The sequence below is a fragment of the Mustela nigripes genome, chromosome 3 (genome assembly GCF_022355385.1).
Source record: "Mustela nigripes isolate SB6536 chromosome 3, MUSNIG.SB6536, whole genome shotgun sequence".
Taxonomy (NCBI): domain Eukaryota; kingdom Metazoa; phylum Chordata; class Mammalia; order Carnivora; family Mustelidae; genus Mustela; species Mustela nigripes.
The window spans coordinates 20,208,261-20,223,630 of record NC_081559.1 but is presented as its reverse complement, the minus strand read 5'-3'; the positions used below and the strand labels follow the sequence as shown (position 1 = coordinate 20,223,630).

General features: G+C 36.9%; 1 protein-coding gene across 27 annotated transcripts in view; it reads right to left on the bottom strand.

Moving 5' to 3' along the window:
* Nucleotides 1–707: 707 nt before the first annotated feature.
* The window catches only part of MAP2 (microtubule associated protein 2), a 291,575-nt gene continuing 276,912 nt past the window's right edge, over nucleotides 708–15,370 (bottom strand). For 18 of the 27 annotated variants that reach the window (XM_059393356.1, XM_059393353.1, XM_059393358.1 and 15 more), the window contains 4 exons: nucleotides 11,198–11,290; nucleotides 9,179–9,260; nucleotides 4,843–4,955; nucleotides 708–4,648 (listed from right to left, as the gene is read on the bottom strand). In XM_059393356.1, the coding sequence (XP_059249339.1) occupies nucleotides 4,433–4,648; nucleotides 4,843–4,955; nucleotides 9,179–9,260; nucleotides 11,198–11,290 (504 nt within the window). In that variant the 3' untranslated portion in view covers nucleotides 708–4,432. The remainder of the gene's footprint in view (nucleotides 4,649–4,842; nucleotides 4,956–9,178; nucleotides 9,261–11,197; nucleotides 11,291–15,370) is intronic. The other 9 variants (XM_059393361.1, XM_059393367.1, XM_059393366.1 and 6 more) reach the window with 1 other exon arrangement.

The window sequence follows — 15,370 nt, the reverse complement described above, 5'->3', positions numbered from 1 at the left end:
GGAACATTTATTTACTTAGAAGGGAATATTTCCTCTTCATGATTAGGTTATATGGTTCAGGAGAAGCCCCTTCTCCCTTTACTTTCCTCCTACCCCAACCACCTGTGATAGAGAAAAGAATGTGACCTAACCATGGATAATCAGCCGAAGTGAGCAGGTGATCCAAGGTTCAATGATTTTCAGACCTGAGATCTTGGTTGTGCTAGTGGGAAAGAGGCTTTTTTTTTTTTTTTTTTTTTTTTTGGGTGGGTTGTGAAACTTGGAGCTCCCAGAGAGTCATGAAAGGGGTGTCTGCCTGAGAATAAAACCAACACAGAAGAAGCAGGGCTGAGATTTGGGACAAGAAAGATTCCCGATGACATGTTGTGAAAGCCTGGATCCAGGGTCGGAAAAAGAGTCTTAACATCTTTTGGATGCCTGGATGCATCCATGCATGAGGCCTGCATTGTTGGTCACTTGAGCCAATAAATTTGCCCTTATGCCTAAGTCAATTTGATTCAGTTTCTGTCACTTGCAACAGATAGCATCCTGCTAAATACAGGAGTGCTTAAATCCTGACACACGTTGGGGAGATAATAAGAGCCTTGTCATCATAGATTTTCCTTGGTTGGACTGAGCCGTGTGTGTGTGTGTGTGTGTGTGTGTGTGTGTGTGTGTGTGTGATATTTTTTTTTTTCCCCAGAGAAGAAACAATCTGAAACTGCGGATTAGGTGACAAGCAATTTTATTTTGCAAAACAATCACTATACAGCAACAAATACATTTGCAAATTTTGATTGAAAAACATGAACTAACTACAACCAGCCATTGAAGAAATGCCTTTCTATGGTAACAGGCTCTAGAATTATCAGAAGAAAGAAACCCCCCAGAGATTTGTAGCGGCATGTTGGAACCTTGGAATCCCAGCATACAGAGTATACTTTTTGTTGATTTTTTTTTTCTTTTTGCTAAAGTTGAAGTAGATTTTTCATGATTGACATTTTCTGAGTTTAAAAATAAGCTCTTTCCTGCAGAGGGACTTGGCCTCAACCTACACACCCAGGCTAAAAATCCTAGGTGTAAAAAAACAAACATCAGTGCTGATTTTAGCACATCAGTTTTGGAAGGAATGCCTAGAATTTGCCTTTCCAAGCCATGAATCTCTTTTTTTCTTCTTGGCTACTTAGACCATGAATAGTTTGCTTTTCTCATTTTTGTGGCATGAAAAATTGGACAAAAATTATAATTGTAACAAGGTCAGAATCAACTGCATTGAGATTATTTCTTTAACAATATTGACATGATGTTATATTTTGTCTGATGATCCTATTTCCTGCTGTATTTCTGTATGAATGTGTGGAGAAGGCCAGTTACCATCAGCAGATTCTTTCATTTAGTGAAGTTCTCTCTTCAGCCTTCTTCAGCCATACCTAGTTGGTGTTACACAGGTGTCTTGCTTGTGGGTGAGATTTCAACCTATCACCCTGCTGGAACTCAGCAGGAGAATCCAGAGAGAGTTGGTTCCTAAATGAACAGGGCCTTTGAAACTCATCATCATCTCGGATCTTCCCTGCATCATTATAAAGTACCCAATTATTGGTAGCAGGTGACCCAGAGAGAGTGAGTTCATTGAAGAAGCAGGCCTTTTAACTCTTCACAGCTCTGGATTACTTATGTATCCTTAAACAGGTTCTCAAAGGCTAAAGCCGGAGAGAAACTGGCAGTAAGAGATCTAGAATTGGAACTATAAAGCTTTAATTTCTAGATCAGCGTATGGGTATCCCCACAAGAGTGGTGTTCAAAAAGCTTAATTTGCGTCGTTAATCTTGAGAGTGAAGTCAAGATAGGTTCCACCCCCTAACCCCATAAGAAGACATTTAGCCTGTGTGTTTCTCTCTTGGATTGGTACAAATTATCAGGGGTTTTTGGGTTAACACTAAAAAGAATAATATTTCCATACAAATTATAATTTTACTATAATTTGAAATAAACATTTGTTTTAATGCCAAATCTAGTATCTTAGGGCTTTATATAATCTGTACCTTGGGCATGTATTTGTAAGAAACAGAATTTTCACATATAAAGCACAATTATTTATTCTTAACTTTTATAAACAATTAAACCAAGTTGGTAAAAAATACTTATTTTATAGGTTAAAATTGTCCTAACCAGCTGTTAACTCCTTCTTTCTAGAGAACTTTAGTCACTATCTAACACTGTCAAACATGTCCAAAACATGTAAGAAAATACCATAGGTTTCCACACAACTACTCTTTCTTCTCCGATTTTCTGGAGCATTTCAAGGGAAGCTGATGAATAAAATGCTCATATAGGTCAAATCCACATCACAGCAGTTATTAGGCAGAAAATAGACACATCCATAGTCATACTCAGCAGTTTCTAATTTTTTGGCTGTTGTATAAAAGAATTGATTTGTCAACGTTTTCATTTGTCAACATTGATTTGTCAACCTGTTTGCCGACGTAAAACCTCTTAGTTGAGAATGAATACTATCTTTTTGCTCCTAGAGTTTTTTTTTGGTGGAAGTCACATTGGTTGCAATATCCAGTGGGTCACAAAATGGCACCCATGTCTGTCTGTCTTTGCATCCCTTGGCTGCTTTCCTAGATACTACTTTACTTCCTTGTTGCCTCATCCACGCCCATCATTTCCTCTTATATAGTCCGGAATTAATTTGGCTCACGGGGATCAAACACTTATCAGACTCTTTGCCTTTAACTGTTCAGATCCAACCTACCAGCCCCGAGCAAGAAAAAGAATAGATAAAATACTGAAAAATATCCACCCAGACTGGTAACTGATTGCTTATTCAGGCCATTGACTCTTTTGTTGCTTATTCACAAGTCCAAGATGAATGATGTGTGAGAGGAATTAATTAATTGGTGATTTCTCAGACTGTAGATTAAGTCAGACCAGTATCATTCTATTGATAAGTAATACCATAGGGTTCCTGTACAGAGGGCAATGTTGGAATCCCAAGAAAACTGATTTAGATATCTGTATCTCAAGTGTTTTGTAGCTCTGGCTTCTCAAATTACTGTACTTATCCTTTCTGATCAAGGGATCTTTACTTTGGGTAAGGAAGCCAAATATTTTCTCTCAGATAATTTAATTAGCAGGCACTGTTTAGAAGAGTGGGACAACATGTCCCAAACTCCCTCTGTTAGTTTCAACTTTAGCAAATGGAAAAAAAAAAAAAAATCTTAAGAAGTCTGTTTCATGAATGATTACAGGAATAAAACCCAAAGTATTCCATAATTTAAAATGAGATAAATCCAAAATCTTAAACCAACAATCTGTAAACCCTTTTAATGTATAACTGGACCCACCCCCACAAACTCCATGTTGGTGAAAGCAAAGAAAAATAAATTTTCCTAGCATCACGGGAGAGACTTGTATCTGGCACTAGAACAGGGTTACAGCTCTGAGTTGTTACAGGAAGCAACTTCATGCTAAGACTTTTTGTTCTTTTTTAATGTATTTTTTTTTTAATAGGGAAAGAACCCTGCTAACATCTACTTTCACATACCTAAAATTGCAACACCAAAGGGTGCAGGAGACACAGATACTGTGAATAAGGAAGTATAATATTCAAGTATATGAGGAAGTATCACAAATGGCCACAGAGAAATATATATATATTTATATCTATAATACTGTATCAAACAGATGGAAAGGGAGAGTGAAACTGGTAGTGTGGACACAAATCTAGCTGATTAACTGACATTCTAATCAGACACGAGTCCATCCTAATGAAAGTGCCTCATTCCTAAGAGATGCACTTTTAAACTGCTTCCTCAACCACAGCTCAAATGCTTTGTAACTATTTTTAATTAGTTAAATAATTTATTGGATTGACTTATACTCTGATATAATTATCCAGGTCCCAAATGTTAATAACTTAACTGAATCTTCCTTCCCATTTATACAAAATAACGCTTAAAAAAAAAAAAAAAAACAACTTATTTCCTACATGCTCTTTCCTTCCTGCAATCAGACTCCTTGATTTAATGTAACCTGTAATAAGTTAAAATGGGCAGCTTTTATCTTTTCACCCAGCAACAGAATAGTGGAATGAGCAGCTTGGATTTCAACAAGGCCTTTCAGAATGTATGGATAGCCTTCAGGCACATGAAAGGTAGAAATGCAATTTTTAAAATAACAATACTCCATGCAAAACAGAGCAGAGCAAAAATAATTGTCCAATTGTACTCATGTAAAGCCAGTGTCTTCCTGTTGCAAATGGAAATCAAGTCAATTTCTGCATATACTATTCATTGTTTTTTTATAAAATTGTAACAATTACTACAGTTTGGGAATGAGATTATTTATTTTATGGTTTGTAAAGAATGAATATAACACCTGCTCAGAGCCCACTCCTGCCAAGAGCTCATGCCTAAATATTATTACTTCGATGCTAAACGAGAAATATTCACAAACCCTGCTTAGCGAGTGCAGCAGTGACATCCTCGGCCAAAGTGGCAAGCTGAGGGGATTCAAGCAGGTTGATGCTTCCAGAAGAGGAGACATTGCTGAGTCGTCGGGGGGATGCCACGCTGGATCTGCCTGGGGACTGCGTAATGATCTCAGCTCCGTGGTCCACACGGGCCTTCGCGTGCTCTCTGAAGTTCAACTTCTGGCTGTCGATCTGTTCAAGACAAGCATCAGTCCTTGTTACCTCAAGTGTCTTCCCTGGCCCCTAGACTTTTCACCGTGTCTCAGAGCTCTGCCATTCCTACTTCCTACCTGTCCAGTCTTTGATCTGTGACCCATTCTGATGAGGGGCATTTCAGAATAATTAAAAAACAGAAGACAGGATCAGCTCACACCCTTGGTTCTTACCTTGACGTTGCCGCCTCCAGGGACATGGTGAGCATTGTCCAGTGAGCCCACTTTAGCTTGGGCCTTCTCTTTGAAATCCAGTTTTACACTCTCAATTTTCACACGCCCACCACCTGTGAGAGAAGAAAGGCTTTGCTACAATAACATCTTCTACTTGTGGTGCTTATTTCCCCAAAATGATTACAGTAGATAGATCATTATAAAACACAGACTTGACTTACTAGTTTTTTAATCATGGATGTGAAAGGAGTTTTTTAGAATTTCTCGTCCGTCCCATTTGTCCCATATCACCCAAGGTAATGACATTCTTTTTGTACCATTATATGGCTCGACCCACGTATCAATATCTTCTTCTTCTAAGCGGAATTGAAGCTAGATTACCTGATTTCTAGATAAATTTTCAATGCACTTATCTATTTTGAAACTTACCATATCTACCTTGATTTTCAGCTAAAAAATTCTTCTTCGTAATCTACCATGTCTAACATAAAATATCAGAGTGGTTTTTCTTATCTGTATAATAAAAATTCTAAAAAGCACACAGTGAAAATATCCTCTTTCATCTTTTCTAAAACTTGGAACATTTAATCTCTTACTCTTATGGGAGTAAATTAAATTGAAATGAAGATTTTTATTCTTTTTCATGGTAATAGGTCACTTTTCCAAAAAAAAAAAAAAAAAAAGCCTAAAAAACTAAACTATTAGGTTAGAAATGGTACACATATAGGTAAAATATTCATTTGAATGTTTTCAACATTGATAGCTTGACTGATGAAATTGAAGTTAGAAGCTAAATTGTTTATTACCAGTGAGCGTTGGGAGTTTCCCATTATCAATAGCAGGTGGAGTGACAGGAAGAGAACCTTAGGAAATCCCACGCTTGTACAGATGGCATAGGACCAATCTGACACTGACTTTGATCTGATAATGTAGAGACAGTTTTGACCACATCATTTCCTTAACAGCTAATTAGCCTGAAGCTCGAGGATCTGCTGATCATGGAGAATGCAGAGTGCCCAATCTCGGCATGTCTTTCCCCGCTTGTAAATGCAGCGAGTTCAATCCTGGTAAGGTACCCACTGTCCTTTAGCCTGTCCTGAGCACCTCTGAGGGCCTGCTGATGTCTTTGACTTGAAAAGAAGCTAAATCAGACCCCTGTACCTCTCCAACTGAGATTTGCTTTCACTTTCATTTTCTTTCTTTCTTTCTTTCTTTTTTTTTAATATTTTATTTATTCATTTGACAGACAGGGATCACAAGTAGGCAGCGAGGCAGGCAGAGAAATGGGGGGTAGGGGAAACAGGCTCCCTGCAGAGCAGAGAGCCCGATGTGGGGCTCGATCCCAGGACCCTGGGATCATGACCTGAGCCGAAGGCAGAGGCTTTAACCCATGGAGCCACCCAGGCACCCCTTCACTTTCATTTTCAATCTGGTTTTGGGTGTGTGCATTTCTTTGGAAGCCCAGTGGTAAATGACATGACCATCTACTATTATAACTGCTTCTCTTTTAGGATTTTGACTTGGGAGAAACATGGGGAAGATTTTTCAGTTTTGGACTCTTGATGCTTTTGTATTTCTGGAGATGAAAAAGAAGGCCCGTTAAGTCTTCATAGACTTAGACCTTGTGGTATTTTTTCTCATATGATACCCAGACATTTATATTGATACCCAACTACCTGGCCAGGGGCCCCTTGAAATTATGTGGTATTATTAGATTAAATTCTAAAAATATATCCATTCAATCTTTTCCTGAAGCTTTAGGATGTGCACAGTGTTATTTAACTTATGTTTATAGGAGACATGTACTTGTCCTCCCGCCAAAATATGCATTATTGTAGGAAGTGTTATTTTTCCAACATTTCCCCTAGCCACATGGGTCTCACATGTTGGTTGTGATGGGATTAGGGTGATTCATAAAACATATTTATCTTGATTAGAGGCTGGAGGATGTTGAGTTTCGACTTGAAGAGATCAAATTTCTTGCGATCTTTTTACTTTTTTGTTACCACTAATAGAAATGGCCTTTGCAAGCCTTCTCTTATGATTATATGTTGGACAGTTATAATCCTGTTAAAATTTTTATTGAAATCTATTTTGAGGGAGAGAAAAAAACACAATATCGACCCAAAATGTATTCAGAAAAGGAAGCTTGAGAAATCTGTTTTTTATTGAAATCCTACTAGAAATTTTTATGTAACTGTGAGAGAAACCCATTTGTATTCACAGATCTATGTCTTTGGCTCTGAAGAATTCTGGCATCCACCAGGAGCACTAATTATGAAGGACTATAATCTTTATCAAGTTCCATATGTCCTAAAGTTGGGCTTCCACATGTTGAACTGCTTCCTTTATTTCTTCCTTAGATACTCCACATTCCAAAGTAACTTTGTGAAAAGCTTGCCATTGTCAAGGATCATTGTGTTAACACTTCCTTAAGAGTTTAGTCATCTGATTCAGTTCTTATAAAAGAAAGATCTAGATTTAGAAATAGGTGGGAGTCCATGACAATAGTCTTTTATGACCAATAAATCTTACATAGACTACTTCTTTAACTATGTCACATTTTCCTGCACAAGAGTCCAGTTGAATTTGGCTAATGGAATACTGACTGTCTAAATTAAAGAATCTTATATTTTCATTTGCATTTTGGAGGAAAATAGGCAGTATGGCCAAATATTTCAGTCATACTGTTGACACAGCAATACAGAGTCAACTAAGTTTGTAAGCTTGAGTTATAGAGAGCATATCTGTGAAGATATGCAGTATGAGACCATGTCCGGGCCACCTCAGGAATGGCAGAGAAGCTAATTCCAGGTAATGGTTCTGAAATTAATACTGGAGATCATTGAGGAACATCTACAAAGAGATATGACACTAATTGACCTGAAAACTGGACCTGGGTACTTGGAGGTTTCTCATTTTCTCCCCTGCTTGCCTTTTCTACTTCAACAAGCTGCTCCAAGGACAGAGCCTCGAGATAATGATGCAGTGTTGAGAACACCTACACAGGATGCATGACTAAACCCAGTTAAGGCCTCTTCAATAGACTTTTAAGATTTGGTGGGTGGGTGTGAGGATCCATCTAACTGCTACCCAAGAGAAGTCTAATATGTAAAGTTCCCTTTTACTTATTAAAACTGCCACCTACTAACCTGGAATGGCCTGCCTCTTTCTTTGGCTCCCCCCCGTCTTCTGAATACATGGGCCAGTTTTAGATTATACCCTCCCAAGAGGGTGTGAACCAATAGAGATTCCATATGTATTTTCTAACTCCTCAACTTGTTTTATCAATACCTTTGTCAAAGTGAAACCTGACTTCTAAACATGTTTCCAATGCATTTATCCATTTTGAAACTTAGCCTATCTCCCTTTATTTTTCAACTAAGTTCTTCTTAATGATCTTTTTCTTGGTTAGAAATCTTTTGGGGCTCAATTGTTCTTATACTTTGTTTCTGATAACATTTGAGGCAGTGGTTAATGGGAATAACCTATTACCTGGTTTAATTAAGACATCAAGCATAGCAAAGACCTCCTCTTGTCCTTCTATAATCAATGGTATCTATTGTGTTAAAATAATCTCAAGAAAATAACAAATTTGACAGTTGTCCATTATTTAAATACACATGAAGGAGGAATTTAGCAAAATTATATAATAATGGTACTCAGAAAAATGACTCATAATATGTTAGATTTACACTTTAAAGAGGAAAAAATCCCCAACAAGTATGAATGTAAATTGTACTCTAGAGCACTAGTCTTATACAATATTCTAGAAAAACAAGAGGCCAATGGTTAAATAAGCTGGTATAAGCACTGTGTCAAGCAATGGGTCATTTAAGCACTGCATTCTGCTGAGGATTTATAATGCCTATTGACCTACTGTAGGATCTGAGAAATTTAGCAGATAAATACTTTCATCAGCTTTGCTTAAACACAATCCTTCCTTCACATATGTAGACAAAATACTTCATGAAAAATCTTTGGAAATGCTGCTTTCAATCCATGTAATTATGTATAAATACATGGCCCAAGGAATTTTATAAACCATATATTTCAAAAGAGTTCCAATAAGCATGACGAGTACGTAGGGATAAATGCATTTATATACCTTTAATTTTGAATCTGTCCTATGATATATGGCCTCCTTGTGATAATTGAATTACTTGTCCAAATGAAGATGCCTTAAAGTTTCTCCCTTAAGTTTCCATTAGTAAAAGCATGAATTTTCAGGATTTTGAGATTTTTTTCCAGTTAGGTATTTTAAAACAAAAAAATTTGCTTGTTGATTTCTTGAGCAATTTAATATTTCCCAAACTACCAAGAAGTATTTATTTACCTGGCCTGTGGCGGATGTTCTTCAGAGAGCCACATTTAGATGTCACATGGCTTAAGTCTATCTTCTTGGTAACAATCTGCACCTGTATGAACCACATAAAATATGCTTAACATGGTTGAGACATGGACAAGTCCCCAAGCTCATACATAAAATTCAGAAACATACCCATACTTACAATATACAACAACACAGAAACCCAATCTGAAGTACACACACACACACACACACACACACACACACAGGAAAGCATAACCTCCCAGTGTCCTCCCACATTTGGTTGGAAAGAAGGACCAAAATGAAAGAGAATCCTAGAACAGAAGATTTTTTTTTTTAGTAGAAAAGAAATCATGCCACAAGAGGATAGAAACACCTGCATTAATAAGGCAAGCTTCCACTCACAGAATGAAGCCACACCATGTTAAACATTTCCGTAAGCAAAAAGCCAAGTGAAGAAATGAATTTTTCTTTAAAAAATGATTTATACATAAAAGTGACCAACATTGCTCATAGATACAAGAAGACCAGCATTGCTTTTAGATATAAGAAGAAGAAAGCTCAAAGCTTTTCTGAAGTGGTCATGTCTTGCCTAAATGGAATTTTTCTTATCTACCAAATTGTAAAATAACATTTTTTTTTCCTTGTGTTAGAAGCAGTGCTTTTCTGATTGTGGTCCATTGTCCAATGTGTCAGAAGTACAAGGGTATTACTGAATTGGAAATGGGGCCATGGAATCTGCATATTTGAATAAGTGATTCTTCTCTAGAGGAAAGTTTGACAAATGTTTTGGAGGTTGGAAGCTCCCCTACCTACTTTAAGATTATCTCAATTTATCCTTTGCCACCTAGCTGTTTTGGCCAGTAGGACCTGCAGGAGAGGATAGGGGTTGTCCTCTGACACCCTCCAGGTATTTCCTAGGACTGAGACTGCTTCTGCAAGACTTCCATGCAGTTTGCACTTATAGTCAGGACACAAGGAAGAGGGCCACCATGTCAATGTAAATACTGATCCTGAGGCTAAGGTCAACATCCTTAAGGTCCTAGCAAAATTTGCTATGGACTTTCAATGACAGTGACATTTTCAGGTACAGTGGAATTACTTCAAGCAACAGGTGACATGTCCTGGTAGAAGGCACTGGCTTGTCACCTCTTTCATTGCTTGACTATATCTCTGCCTAGCTGAGGAACAAGGAGACAAGAGTTACTAAACAGGCAAGAATTCTGGACTTGACACTCTTGAGTCACAGATGCCCAGAATCTGAAGTTTAGGTGACAAGGATCTGTAGAATAGAGAGTTAGCCTGGGTCACCTTTAATATTCATATTGTGTAATGAACCATGCTTCCTTCACCTTGAGTTTGCCTGTTTCAGCTCTGCCTCAACCAGGTTTGAGAAACATGGATTCTTCTTTCCCTTCCTCTCAAAAGATATTATTTCCATTCAATTCAAGACACGGGAAAAAAAATCCCATCAAGACAAAGTTTATACTGCGACTTGAGTCTTTTTACTTTGAATGACAGATGAACTGTGCTTCACTAGTTTTGAATTATTTCAAATGATATCCTAACTTTCATGAACAGCGATGTACAAAAGATTGACATTACACCCTTTGGGTACTTTCATGTATGTCAGTCTTTGCCTCAAGAGTAATTGAAATGGAGCTATAAAAGTGTGTGCCCAGCTGACGTTTGCAGGGGAGTAGAGACAACATGATGAAGAACCCTGAAGCCAAAGGTCAGCAAACAAAATTGGCAAGTGAGGTGTGTTTGCCATCCTCCTGAAAGATATGATGCAGCCCCGTAAGATTTTATTCCTCAACTGAAAGCAAGAAATTTGCTGATAATCTTTCAGGGAAGGATGGGAAGCCCACCAGCAAAAATGCAAGCTCCCAGACCGGGGGACTTGTGGAGCAGCAATAAGTAGGAGGTGTGTATTGTGAGAGAGGCAGGAAAAGAGACAGGGGGCTGGCTGTGTAGATGGCTCCGCACAATCAAGACAGCTTTCTAATAGAAGCTTCTACTTACATTTCCGCCCCCAGCAGAATGTTTGATGTTATCCTTGGAACCACATCGGGACTGAACCTTGCTAAAATCAATCTTCTTGTTTAAAATCCTAACCTAAAAGGAATTGGAGGTAACTTTACTGTGCATTTTTCTTTTAATATGCTTGGCCTAGGGAGCCAGAAAGGGTTGGTGCCAAGGAGGCTCCAAAATTCCTTCCACCTACATAATCATTTAAGAGAGAAAAAAAAAAAAAAGCTAATACTGGAATTGAAGAACGGATCTATCATTTAATATGTGCCCCTAGTCTCCTGAGTCCCCAAGGGCCAAATGCTCAAGAACTTTAGATATCTAAGTTATAGGCAGGTGTAACCTGGAAACAATTAGAAGAAAAGAAAAATAAAAGTTGTATCATCTGTGACTGGGAGGCTTCTGATATTGTGGGCAACACTGGGACTCAGTTTCCACTCTATTGGAATAGACCTTCCAATAGAAGGTCTAATAGTGTACTTCAGTGTAGTTCCTGTCCTACCCCTGTTCAATCCTACAGTGTCAACCATCACAGTTAAAATCACCTGGTATGCTTGATTGTATTACTGGTCCGCATAATACAGGTGAGGTTCTTGACTGGTTGGGCTGAATGCCATAGATGGGCTTCTCATTCATCCAGCAGAACTCTTGCTTTCCCAAGAGGGTCAACAAAGAGACTCAGGGCCTCCTGAGAATCTTTGCTCTGACAGCTGCTCATACACAACCATAATACGTGGATGGTTGGTGCCAGAGCATTCTTTCCATTATTTCAGAGGGGAGCAAATCAAGGACTGCTAGTTAACTGACTTATAGCAGGTCATGTAGAGGTAGTCCAGGCCTTGGCTAGGTCCAAGAGATTTGAGGTTAGGTGTTTTATTTCTATTTTCAGGAAGTTCAGTATTCATCTTGAAGACAATAGCAAATCTAAATCTACATAGATATTATTAGGGTGTAATATAATGTGCAAAGTAATAGTTATTGTTGCATTTTCCCATGTGTCTTAAATTTTGCATGTTTTGGAGGGCACATGAGGATGTAGCATGGAAAGAAAGGTTTACTTTTGTTGTTTGTTTGCTTTATTTTGGCTACTTCAACTCTTCTCCCTATATTCCCTCAATAGCTAAAGAGAAATTATGTTTTCAATGCTTTGTCCTCTTTTAAAAAAAGTTTGTCCTCTTAAAAAAAAAAAAAACACCTAAATAAATATATCTAGATATACAGCCATCTCCAAGAATGGTATCATATCTCTTGGTGTTTGCTAAAAAAGAATAAAAAATTCAAGATGACATTGAATCCTGACTATTTTTAACCAAAAGCTTAAATTGCTGTGCCTGCCTGCCACTGACAACGGAGCTTGTCGCTTACAGGGAAATATCATTGACAGCTCTCATTGGCAGCCCAAGGGAAAGGTCTCTTGTCAAAATCTGAAGTCAGAAAATATGATGATTGGGTCATTCTTTTGGGCATGATAAAAATCCCAATTTAAAAAGAAGGGGGGACTATCACAGAGTCTATATCTAACCATAAATACAGTGACATGCTAAGAATTTCACATAAAATGTAGATGCCAGTAACTTTAAGCCAATGAGGTCATTACATTTAAAGCCTCTAGATAAATAATTTTTAGAAAGCAAGTAATTTCATTATTTCAAATAATATTCCTTTTAATTATCTTCCTTGAGTGTCTATTTTGGCAATGAAATAGAATTCATCTAAGGCATTTTTCCTAATCCTTGGGGATATATAGGGCCTCATATTTCATTTGCAAATTTTATTTTAGAGATCATTAGAGTACCAATCAAGTGACTCATTACCCAGTGATCCAAAGCTAAATGTTAAATCTGATTCACTTGTTGCAAAAATGGAAATTCCAAATTCAGTTGCATGAATCTGTTTGACTCTAACATTTAATCAACTGGCAATTTTTATGATTTCTAAAACAAATGATTCAAACTCCAAGGGGGCACACTGCCAGCATTACTTAGAGACAATTTAAAATTTAAAATCCAAAAGCTTAAAGGCTGCCTTGTGTTGATTTTCCCCCAGATTTTCTAGAGAATTATAGATTTTCTAGTGAAACAGTTAGCTGGCCTTTTTCGATGGGACTTTCCCAACCTACATCTGTTTAATCATAATGTAAAACAGACCTTTGACATGGGTTAATGGCATGTTCTTTATGTATTTCCATATTTGCAATAGCTTCAGAGTATATTGCCTTTGTTTCAAATAAGGTAGAGCATGATATTTAGCATTTTGCTTGTTGAACAGACAGAAATAAAGTCACTTTGGGCACTGAAAGTTTGAAGCTCAGTAAGATTTATGCTCTAGCCTGACAACTTGCACCTAAGCACTTACCTAATCTGTGTGATGCACATTTATCCTTTAGCAAAATTATAAAATACTTCATGCCAAAGATTTCTGGGATTATTTACCAATAATTAACACCTTAAAGAATTAATTCTACCCATACCAGCCGTCCTCAGAAACTATTGCATAAGACAGAAAAATAGACGGTTGCTATGAAGGACAAAATTTTATTCCAGATTACTATTATTTTTTTTTAAGTGAGAGAGTCAAGTTTTTAACTCTCTGTGCTCAATGGATGAGTCTAAATAAAAATGACTTTTTGGGGGAAGAAATTTCCATTGAGCTTTGTCTTCCTATATGTCAAGAGAAAATTATTTTAACATCTCAGAGATGGTCTAGAAAAAAAAGACAACAAACCTTTATTTGATGAACTAATTTTCTATATTCATGATATGGAGGGAAAATATTTGAATAATCATTATCCAAGGATAACTCTAAACCACATTTTATTCTTGTCAATTTCAACCAAAATTTTTAGTTGCACTATTAACGCAAAATGGGATGATTTGAAAGTGTGTGACCATCTTTCCTTCTGTATTCAGAGTGGAAGGGAAAAATGTATTATTTCAATCAAATGATTCATCTTTCCAAAGCTCTTCCTTGTTCAAAATTCTCCCAAAGTCTCTATTTCCTATTAAATGCATCAAAACTTCTTAGTTAGGCAACCAGGGTTCTCAGAAATTTTGATTTTTTGAGTGCTCTTCTCAAAACTTTACATTTTGGTCAGACTTTACATACATCATGAACTAGAGATTAATTGGATATGTGAAATGTAAAATGAAAGAAAATGCAGTCCTAATTTATAACTTCTAGTAAAACAATTTATAAACCATTAGTTGGAAATGTGAAATGTAAAATGAAAAAAATGCGATCCTAATTTATAACTTTTAGTAAAACAATTTATAAACCATTAGTTGGAAATGTGAAATGTAAAATGAAAGAAAATGCAATCCTAATTTATAACTTTTAGTAAAACAATTTATAAACCAGAGGCATTAATTACAGGGTCAACTTAGATTTCTTAAGCAATGGGATTTTTGATTTTGTTTTGTTTTGTTTTTGATTTGACACTATCTGATGCTGCTTTCTTTATCAAAAGACCCACATGTCAGCTGAAGATAGCAAGATATGGAGAGTTAACTGGGGTCCAGAAGTTTAGATTCTGGTCTTGGCTCTCCTACATGATAGTGCCAGGCTCTACAGGCATGCTCTAGGTATGAACCCAGTTGCTGTAAATTTCTTCCTTCTTTATCCAATGTTGTTTTAGAAAGAATGTCTTTTTTTTTTTTTTCTTTTGAAAGGGTAGTAGTGGCCTGTAACCCTTCAACTTTATCAGAGATTAAGGTTTTCCTTTGGCATTACATCATTTTCCAGGAGTGCTTAAATGAAGCCTTTCTTCATGCTTGCATTATAAAAATACTTCTCTCTCTCTCCCCCCAAAATATTTCCCATTCCATAGCATTCAGTTTTAATGAAAACTATTTATCCATCCTAGATAGAGTCCTGAGATATCGTATACCAAAAAAATACGACCACATTAGATATTTTTGAAGAATGAAAGTTCTCTGGAATAGATGATATTTTTCAAAGATTAACCTGTTAACAACCCTGTGCCCAGATTAAAATGCATAAAAACTTTATAGTCTATTTCAAATTTTAAATAACCCTGCCTATACTGATCAATAACTTCTTCAAAACTCAATGGATCAAATACAAGCAATAAATACATTAGAGCACACATTTAAACGGAAATAACACCTCATGTCAAAACATACAATTCCACAGAGCTGTAAAGGAAAA